Genomic DNA, 10,897 nt, shown 5'->3' with positions numbered 1-10,897 from the left:
GTAGATCTCACATGTTAGTATTATTTTGATTTCATGATATTTCATGTTTTCGCCTGCATTACATTTTTCCCCCGAAGTCTTTGTGAACAGAATACATGATGTCACTGTAATGTGAGACTTGATTTTTGGAAGTTTGCATTCTGAATAGATCTTTGGTGTCTGAAATCAAACGATGCTAAATAGCACTAAAAGTGGTTCCCTGGCTCATAATCATGGGGGAACCATTTTAAGTGCCATATTGCACCTGTGTAGCACCTGTGTAGAACCATATTGTGCTATATAGAACCATATCTGGTGCTACAGTGGTGCCATATCACCCCCAGATGGTTCTTCATAGGTGCTTTATATGTGTTATGTCACAGGGTGACGATCTTTTGGGCGGAACCAAAAGTTGGGAAAGTTTGGTTCCGCCCGGATGTTTCCGCCCAGACCGGGAAGAGGAAACACCGGACATCCGGTAGCATCGCGAGGGCTGTAATCAGCCAAACAAGGCACAGCTGTGAGTTGTTAAGAGGAGCGCCGGGTGATTGGAAGATTGCAGCACCCAGAAAAGTATTTAAGAGCAGTTTAAACCACAGTTTGTGTTCGTTGTTGGTGTTGCTGGTAGTGATGGGAGAAACGAAGCTTTTCGAAGCTTCGAATCAATTGAACCAATTGCTTCGAAAATTGATTCAGTTTTTCGAAGCAGTTCGAAACCCACACACGCTGGCGACCCCTGCTGGTCAAAATAGTGTATAAGCAGATGTGTCCAAACATTTTACACTTTTTTTTTACAGAATAATAGCAAGATTTTTATTAAAATATGTTAAAAAAATTATTTAACTTAATTAAGACATAGTTAAAAGTGTATTATGTGTTTTTAGTTTTATTTAGGGCAAACAAATTAATAAAATGAACTACCCTTTTAATTATGCACATTTTTGTCATTAAATCTGTCTAAAAACAAAAAGTAGACAACATGGTAGTGTTATTAGTCAGAAGGATGGATGTTTTATGAACTTTCATAATAAAACTGACCCGAGTTCACCTAAACTTATTAGACACTGGTCATGTGATCAGCTCCCCCTAGTGGTGAACCATCGGATTTTCGAAACGTTTCGAAACAGTTATGACGTAATGAAGCCTCGTTTGCTAAAATCACGTGACTTGGGCCAGTTTGAAACAAGCTCCGAACCACTGATTCGAAACAAAAGATTCGTAAATGTTTCGAAGCCTCATGAAGCAGTGCTTCGAAAACGACCATCACTAGTTGCTGGTGTGTATTGAAGTGCTGAGTTGTGCTCGCCTAATACGCTGATCGATCTTTATGCTTTCTCTCTCGTCTTGTGTCATGGATTTATGTTGATGGAGATACCGAAGACCTTATAGGTTGAAGAACAAATGAATATTGACATCCAGAGGAGAGAAACAAAGGAAGAAGAAACGTACTGTTGTGAGTATATACCTGTAGAAAAGTGTGTGTGTTGGCGACTGGAAACCGCCCTGCCTGTGCATCTGGAGTGTTTGTAGTGTGGATTAACGTAGAGAACGTGAGACGAAGGAAGTGCAGCAGCCGTGAGTAACAAAACCCATTTTATGGAAATTAATTGTATGTACTTGACCTGTAGATCTTTTTGAGTGCCTCCAAGAGAGAGCGGGTGGCCCTACCCCTGAGTCAGTGTGGTGGGTGAGCCGAAGGATCCTTGTATGAAGCAGCTACAGTGACGAAAACAAGCACTAGGCCGTGTTCTCATCGCCGTATCTCGCCCAGAACGAAGTGGAGGAAGACGGGCGTCTTTTGTGTGCACTGAGCGTGGTGGGTGAGTCTTTGGATGTAGAAATTTTCACTTTGAAGTGGTGCTGTGTAATGCCGTGTATTGCAGTGAGATTGCTGTGTCTTGTCAGACGTATCCCCGCCTCCACTCACTCGTCACGGGAAGACGAAGAGGAAAGCGGTCCTAGAGCAAACTTGTACATGATTATGCTGTGAGTGTGTTTCAGTCTTGAATAACGGAGTGGCATCCTGGAGTGTTTTCGCAGCCGAACGCTTGGCGGACGTGTGTTTGGGAGTGGCGGTGAAGAACTGTGCAGTTGGCGGTGTGTGAGTATTACAAATAACATTGCTACCTTACCTGTGTAATTTCATCGTCGCAGAGCTAGAGGCGAAGGAGATCCGCCGCCCCGAGGTCTCTACAAAAGGGCGCCCCTGTCCAGTGTTCGATCGCCCAACGGGTACCGAGGAAAGGGCAGCGCTCGACCCGGTGTGACGGCGTGACGTTCTCGCCCCTCTGCAGACCAACGAGCTCGCCGAGAGGGTTTGGTCCCCGGCGTCGTATAGAGACCACTGTCCAGCTGACACACTGCGGATGCCAGCTGTCGTAAGTCCGCCGCCCTGTAAAGTGCATACTAACCTGCTAAGTCTGCTGATCAACAGAGACGAGGAGTGTGTCGTGTATATCGAGCTGTGAAGGAAGCCACACTTATCAAGAGCTATAGCTGGCGAAGAGGTGAGAGAACAAATTGAGATCGATTCATTGTATTCTTGTGTCCCAGTTGCTGTCTGTGGAGAGAGAGAGAGCCAACGTGAGCGCTAAGAAACCGAGCTGTGAAGAAAACCACACTTACCAAGAGCTGTAGCCAGCGAAGAGGTGAGAGAACCAATTGAGATCGATTCACTGTGTCCTTGTGTCCCAGCTGTCGTCTGTGGAGAAAGAGAGAGAACAAGCGTGAGCGCTAAGGAAACGAGCTGCGAAGGAAAGCCATACTTACCAAGAAGCTGTAGCCAGCGAAGAGGTGAGGGAACCATTTGAGATCGATTCACTGTGTCCTTGTGTCCCAGCTGTCGTCTGTGGAGAAAAAGAGAGAACAAGCGTGAGCGCTAAGGAAACGAGCTGTGAAGGAAAACCATACTTACCAAGAAGCTGTAGCCAACGAAGAGGTGAGAGAACCATTTGAGATCGATTCACTGTGTCCCAGCTGCTGTCTGTGGAGAGAGAGAACAGGAGTGAGCATTGAGAGAACGAGCCGTGAGAGAAACTGCATTTACTAAGGGTTGTAGCCAGCAAAGAGGTGAGAGCCATCCCGCCTGATTTAATTGTGTCCTCTGTGTCCCAGTCACTGCCTGTGGAGAGAGAGAGACGGAAAGGAGAGTGAGTCAACGACAAAGAGCTGTGCGAGTCAAGCGGTGAAGTGCCGCGAGCGAAATACAGGTACGCAGACAGGAAAAGCCAATACCAACATTCATTGTATTTTATTCTGCCTCCAGGAAGGAAGAGCAGTGCGCCACGGGCAGAAGGAACCAGAGGCGGGAGCCTGTTCCTCGACGTTACCCCCCACCCTCTGTCACTCACTCCGCCGTGGCCCCCTGGAGGGCAGAGCCCGAGATTAGTTTTAATTTCCCTTTCCCCAAGTCCCAGTACATTTTAAATATTTAAATAAATAAAGAATATTTTGATACTTACCTGTCCTCGTTGTTGTCTGGTCATTGGGTTGGTTTTGGGGACCTCCTCGAGGTGGAAGTCGAGAAGGGGCGTGGCTATACAATTAGCAGCCAGCCCCTGGCTGGTGACAGTTACATAGCACTAAAAATGGTTTCTCTATGATTACGAGCTTTTACAATGTTTTAGAGTGTAATTTTTAAAATGTGTCATAACATTATTTAAAAAAAGAAAACAACAACATTTTTTAAAAGTTTAAATTGGACTTTGTGTTTAAACATAGTTTTGCTCTTTAAACAGAATGGGCGTTTAAGCTGATATAGGAAGTACTGGATTAGTCCATCTGATATCAGTCAGTATTTGTGTGAATGACTCACAGCACAGTTTCACTTAATCTCAAATCATCAGGAGGACCTTCAATAAAGAATTCACAGCATCAATGAATCTCACATTTTAACAATCTGTAAAGATATTACATTGTTTACATTCTTTTGCTCATTTGTGGTAAGATAGTTTTAAACCATTTCTTTACTTATAAGTTACTTACAGAGAATTACTGTTTAACTTGTTCATCATCAACTACCTATTGGGTAGTTTAAATGTTTACATTGATGCATTTAGCAGACACATTTATCAAAAGTAACTTATTACAATGCATGCATTTTTATCAGCATGTTTGCTCCCTGTGTTTGAACTCATGACCTTTATTGTTGCTAATGCAATTCTCTACCGCTGAAGTGCTTTATGTATATTTACAGGTCTGTGTGTTTCTCTAAAATACTTATTTTATTACAGAGATGGACAAAGAGAAGAAAATCATTATTTTGGTTTTGTTGTTGCAAGGTTTGTTCTTCATTTCTCTTTACCATAAATATTTAAAGAGTTTGGTTTCAAAACCAGATAACTACATTTTTTATTTTTCATAAATCTTGTTATTTGATAATTTAATTTCAATTAATATCGAACATGCTGCAGTTGGTTTGTTTTGATTTAAGACTTCATAACAAAAAATACAGCCAAGTAGCACAATAAACACAATAAAAACATAATAACAATATTAAACATGTTTTGAGAAAAAAACCCCAGAGTTATCTGGTTTTGGAACCAAACACTCCTTCCTGTATATAGATTTACAAAGAGTATGGCATTGCAATTGTAAAAGCATGTTAATAAATTTTTATTTTTATTTGTGTTTGTTAATGTTATTTTACAAAAATACATTTGTGTTGTATTCATTAACAAAATGTTAACAGATAACACATTTACAGCAATTATAATATGCAATATGTAGTGTGACATGAATCAGAGTGTGTATTCATGCGCTCATGTTTTAATATATGATTGAAAAAATATCAATAGTATGAATGCACTGATTACATAGCACTGCTTGTTTTTTCAATGTTTTTCATCATGTTTGTATTTGTAGGTGTTTGGTGTGGAGATTGGTCCATCAGTCTGCCAGAGAAGATTGAAGCTCTGAGTGGATCCTGTGTGACCATAAACTGCACATTTACTATTGATAACACATATGACAAAGATCTCACTGACAGTGCTGCAGGAGTGTGGAGTAAAGATAACACTATTGTGTTTAACTCCAGCAACTCCAATCTTTTTTTTAAAGGGAACATAACTGGAAAGTTAAAAAACAAGAACTGTACCACCATCTTTTATAATGTTACTTCAAATGACAAAGGCAAATTTTACTTCAGGATTGAGGGTAATGGTGGACTGAAATATACCTATACACAAAAATCTGTTTCAATAAATGTGATTGGTGAGTGAATTAATGATTGCAAACACGTACAGTGCAATAAAAACAGTTTTTGCCTATGAAAAGATAAATACAGAATGATCTCAAGTAATAAACAAAAATCTATGAAAATAAGTTTCTTTCTGACCTTCTAGTGACACTGCAAATATATATGTGTACATTTCAGACTCTCCCTCCAAACCAACAGTACAGATGTTAAAGGATCAGATGGAGGTTGAGGTTCATGAGGAGGTGTTAGAGGGGAGCTCTATGTGTCTGCGCTGCTCTGCTAAGACTCTCTGCTCCTCTTCTCCACCAACTCTCACATGGAGCTCCACTGACAGACTCCACCTCAATGAGAGCAGCAGACTACAGCTGGATCAACAGAATCAAACTGAGATCATCTCTGATCTGAACTTCACTGCTACTCACCTTCAACATGGAGTCACTTTCATCTGCACTATAACCTACCAGCTACAGCAGAGGAACACAACAGCAAAGAACTATATCACATTAAGTGTTCAGTGTAAGAGCATCATTTTGTCATGTTTCGTTGATCTTATGGACTTTTATATTCTTTATTTTTTAGTGCAATTAATTGGTTTTGCTGCTAGACACACAAGCTTCTATTTTTACTTTCAGATGCACCCAAAATCTCTCTCTTCAGCTGTAACAGAACTGATGTAACTGTGTATTTGTGTGAGGCTCATGGGAATCCCTCTCCTAAAGTGGAGTGGCATCTATCTGGACGTCCTGTCAGTAACTCTACAAACACATCCATCAGTGAGGAGCGATTGAGCAGCACAGACTTGAGGAGCTTCATTTCTCTCCATCAGTCACTCACACACACAGACACTCTGCAGTGTGTCACCAACAATACTCACGGCAATGCCAGTCAACAGATTCAACGGCTTCACTGTTCTCATGAGACAAGCTGTGGTAATATCTCCAGGAATCCTGAAAAATCATCTCAAAAACTATATATTTTACACAGATTGTGGAAAATCTCTAGCTTTGCTAAATGAAATACCTTCAGTTTAAAATAACTATTTTTATTTTAATATATTTTTCACTAGGTTTCAGTCTTTTCTCTGTGCTGACCGGAGCTGTTATTGGAGCTTCAGTAATGATGATCTTGTGTGTCATTAAACATCTCTGTAAACGGTGAGCACGTGATCCATATGACATAACAATGCAGAGACTTAAAGGGGACATATCATGAAAATCAGACTTTTCCATGTTTAAATGCTATAATTGGGTCCCCAGTAGGGCTGTGACACTTAATCGCGTTTCCCATTAAAATGTGTGTCTGAAATCAATTCTGAATCACAAGGCTGCGATTCTGTGTTTCATGCACATCTTGTGCGTGTACTATAGCGTTTTGGTCAGTAGGAATTCCTTATCAACCTAAAATCATTGGAGTCATTTATAACGTGTATTTAAAGCAACACCAAAGAGGTTTTTTTACCTTAAAATAACGTTTCCAAAAAAGTTTCAGTCGTTCATCCACTTTAAACAGGGTGAACAGCACTTTTACATTCGCTTTGCAGCCCTCTATCGTCCAAAACCGCACTAAAGAAGTTTCGAACCATCGGGTCGCGGTCCTGTAGTTCGAGTGAAAACTACAAAAATGAGCATTTGCACGATTAATCGTCACAGCCCTAGTCTCCAGTGCTTCTATCAACCTAGAAAATCTGAAAAAGAACAGCCCAGTAACTTAGTTTGGGTGAACCATTCTCCGCAAGTATGTGGAAAAAATAGGTAATTGAAATTTAGCTCTCTTGTGATGTCAGAAGGGGATCTTATTATAACAATACTGCCCCTTACTCTGCACTATCCAACCATGTCACCGCAATTTAGTGCAGAGATAAGCTCATTCACATTTAAAAGAATACACCTCACACCTACAAAGTGGCAATTTTAACATGCTACAATAAATTATCTAAATGGTATGTTGAGCTAGAATTTCACATACGTACTCTGTGGACACAAAACATTTTTTTACATCTTAAAAAAAGTATTGTGAAATGTACCCTTTAAAAAAAACATTACAAGTGAAGAGAACATGATTTTAGGCCTACATGTTCTTAGGCCTACATGTAACAGATTGAAATCTGTGTGAAATCAATGCGCCTAATCTCAAAAAGAATAGGAGTTTAGTCTGGATTTCACAGACAAGGTCACTGGGGTTGCCAACTGTCCCGTATTAGCCAGGACGTCCCATATTTTAAGCCTAATTTATTTTCCAGTATAAGACTTCGTGCATTCCATTTTTGGTTGCAACGCTGATCTAACCAGTGACTGATATACAGTCTAATACGGTATAAGTTTGAAGCGGTCAAATAAAACAATTTCATGTTTTTTTATAGTGGGTTAGCTGTTTGTGCATGTATAAGATCTGCAAAGTTACAAAGTTCTGTCTCAATTCTGAAGAGATCACTGATTCAGACATACCTAAAACGCCTCAATCTGAAATGTCCCTAACGTTAGCCATTTTCAACTTTGCTAGGAAATTCTTGTGCTTTTGATTCACAGACTGTGTTTTAATTAAAGTATTTGATGTTGAGTCTGCAAAACTACAGCTACAGAATTTATGTTAGTTTTAGTTTGTCACACTTAAGATTAACATGAAGGGAAAAACATTTTATACCCTTACCCCGGGAGGCGCACGTTTTGTTTAAGACAGTTATTAAATGTAATGGTTCAGGTTTTAGATAAATATTAAAGGTAATGGTTTAAATAACAGGACTGTGTTAAAAGTATGTGCTGTAACGTTAAATTAAACCATTAATAAACCTACCGTATGTTGCCGATGCATAAGTTATAAATGTATATTTTAGCTATCATTTTGACAAATGGCTTAAATACACTGTATACACTATTGATGGGAGAAAAAAACTTCTTGAAGCTTCGAATCAACTGAACCAATTGCGACAAATGATTCACTGTTTCAAAGTGATTAAAATGCCTAAATATGGTGCCAACTGTTGGGGAAAACATTGTAAAAGCAACAAGATTTCAGTCCAAACATTTAATACGTTTTGCAAAATAGCTGAAAAGTTTTTTCTAAAAACATGTTTAAAAAATATTTAACTTAATTAAGCCATTAAGTAAATGTGTATTGTGTATTTTTAGTTTTATTTAGGGCAAAGTAATCATTTACCCATACCCCTTTTAACTAACATGTTTTACATTAAAGGGGACATATTATGAGATTTTTTTTAAGATGTAAACTTAGTCTTAATCTAGGTCTGAGCAAAAGTGTGCCGTTTTGGGTGTGTCATTTAAAATGCAAATGAGCGGCTGAAGTGCAAACACTGATCACAATGATGGTGGTTTGTTGCAATTGAAGCTCAATTGTGCTGTCAAGTCCTTCTTTTCTCTCTCTTTCTCTCTGAACTAAATGGCAGTGCTGTGGTTGGATATTGCAGACAAAGGGGGCGGTATTACCTTATTCTGACATCACAATAGGAGCCAAATTACAATGACCTATTTTTTCACATGCTTGCAGAGAACGGTTTACCAAAACTAAGTTACTGGGTTGATCTTTTTTTACATTTTCTAGGTTGATAGAAGCACTGGGGACACAATTATAGCAGTTAAACATGGAAAAAGTCAGATTTTCATAATATGTCCCCTTTAAATCTGTCTATAAACAAAAAGTAGGCAAAATAGTAGCGTTATCGGTCTGAAGGATGAATGTTTTATGAACTTGCATAATAAAACTGACCCAAGGTCACCTAACCATATTAGACACTGGCCATTTGTGAGAAAAGTTGGCAACCCTATAGGTCACATATACTGAATGCTTTGAGAGGCAGCATTTATATTCGAGCTGAGCATTAAATTGTAGAGGGCACCAGACTGTATCGCTATCCACCCTGGTCTCACTGTTAATACATAGTATTAAAACATAACATTCAAAAACACAAAACCTATTTTTGCATGTTTAAATAGATGGTAAAGCATACATTGTAGATGTATTTACAACATTTTATAGTAGCATTATTTTGTTTATACAGCTAAAGCGTAAAACATTTACCAATCTTTTATACAATAAAGATTGTTGTATAATTTCCCTTTATTAATGGAAAACACAATATTTTTTATATTTTACTATGTTCTTCCCTCAACCTACACACATTAATTCATACCTCTCTTTTCTCAATGCGTGCACTTAATCGTTGTGCAGCGCGTCCATTTAGCCTAGCCCCATTCATTCATTAGGCATTCAAACAGGGATGAATTTAGAAGCCACTGATTTTTTAAGCGGATCAAAAATTATAACTATATTGAATGGCGGAAGAGCACTAAGTTTGTACAGGTAGCACTTTGACCTTGGGCGCAGTAACATCATCACTCCTGAGAACTCCCCCTCCCGCTCAAACTTCCAGGATCTTAGCTGTCAAAAAAGTTACCTATTCAAATGTTGAACTGCATATTGACATCCAAGTGGGATCATGGGTAGGTGTCCAAATAGTGGACCTAGTTTGCACGTTGTGTAGATGTCCAGAATTGGTCTTAGAACGACAGATACAATATTGATCTGCACGTCCATCAGTGGGTCTAATCAAGTGCCCAAATACCTCACTGAGACCAATATTTTATAAATTAAATATAATTATTTTATAAATGCAGGATATATTTGATGCCTAATTGTTAGTATTGTCTAAAGTTAGTATGTAACTTAATTATTTTTAACAAAAACAATTTTTTTCAGAAGACGGAAAAGAAAACCTTACCAGAAGAGACGAGAAGCCCATAACTTACAGGTAGCATTTTGACAAATGAAATGAGTTACAACATACAGGCACCAAAAACAACTTTAGTTTAATCAACTAAAACAATAACATATGTACAGATACATTAGAGCTTCCCACTATTAATCTAACTCTACCAATCAATGTTTGACAGGAGCATGAGGGAGAATCTGTTTATGCCAATAGAGCCATGCTGTCACTTGCTGAAGTTGCTAAAGACCCAGAATCCCTTCATTATTCCTCCATTCACTTCACAAACACCCACACAGAGTCAGAAGAGATCATGGATGCTTCCTCACTTACTGCTGAATATGCTTCCATCCATCACTATCCTACAGGAGCGTCAGAGAGCTCTACAGATGCACAGGTGATTGTTAATGCAGAAGAGCATAAAGAAGAAGTAAAGCCTAAGAAATCTGATCAAGAGATGCCAGCAGACTCAGATTCTCAATTATATGCACAAGTTAAACGTCGAAACCCATAAAGGACTTGAGACTAATGCTTGTTTCACATCACCCATAAAAGCTACGCTTAAGCAGGCCATGTATGTTTTGGCGGTCATATTAAGAGTTCATGCATTTCACGCGGCAGCAGAAGTTTATGTGTGAGCAGCATTTTGACTGTTATAGTTAAAAACACACATATAAATAATACTGATTGTGTTTGGGGAGAAAGTTCTTCTCTGATGTCTTTTAATTGCTGTCAGTAAAGCTTATTAACTGCTTTGAAAATAATCACACTTCCTTTTTACTAGAATTTAAAATGCACTTAATAAAGTTGGCAAAACCCACACATGCTCTATACATCATATACTTCAGTTTTATAAAACATAATGTGGCAAAGTGGTCTTTTTGCAGTAATATTCAACACTCAAGATATAAAATAGACTACGCCACCCTGGGACTATACCAGGGAATCACAGTTCACTTAAAATGTTATAAGGAACCCAGGTTCATTCCACTGAATAAAAT

At 38.8% G+C, this 10,897-nt stretch overlaps 1 protein-coding gene across 1 annotated transcript; it reads left to right on the top strand.

Annotated features, from left to right (window-relative positions):
- The first annotated feature begins 4,213 nt into the window (after positions 1 to 4,213).
- LOC135749849 (uncharacterized) lies at positions 4,214 to 10,666 on the top strand. Its single transcript, XM_065268527.1, has 7 exons — positions 4,214 to 4,259; positions 4,843 to 5,190; positions 5,354 to 5,692; positions 5,809 to 6,105; positions 6,243 to 6,330; positions 9,887 to 9,938; positions 10,081 to 10,666. Exons 1-7 carry the CDS (start codon positions 4,214 to 4,216, stop codon positions 10,408 to 10,410), a joined length of 1,500 nt encoding a protein of 499 aa, XP_065124599.1. The 3' UTR covers positions 10,411 to 10,666.
- Positions 10,667 to 10,897: the final 231 nt, after the last annotated feature.

This window comes from Paramisgurnus dabryanus, chromosome 1 (assembly GCF_030506205.2).
Source record: "Paramisgurnus dabryanus chromosome 1, PD_genome_1.1, whole genome shotgun sequence".
Classification (NCBI taxonomy): Eukaryota; Metazoa; Chordata; class Actinopteri; order Cypriniformes; family Cobitidae; genus Paramisgurnus; species Paramisgurnus dabryanus.
The sequence above is the reverse complement of the archived record's forward strand: the minus strand, read 5'-3'. Positions and strand labels throughout refer to the sequence as shown.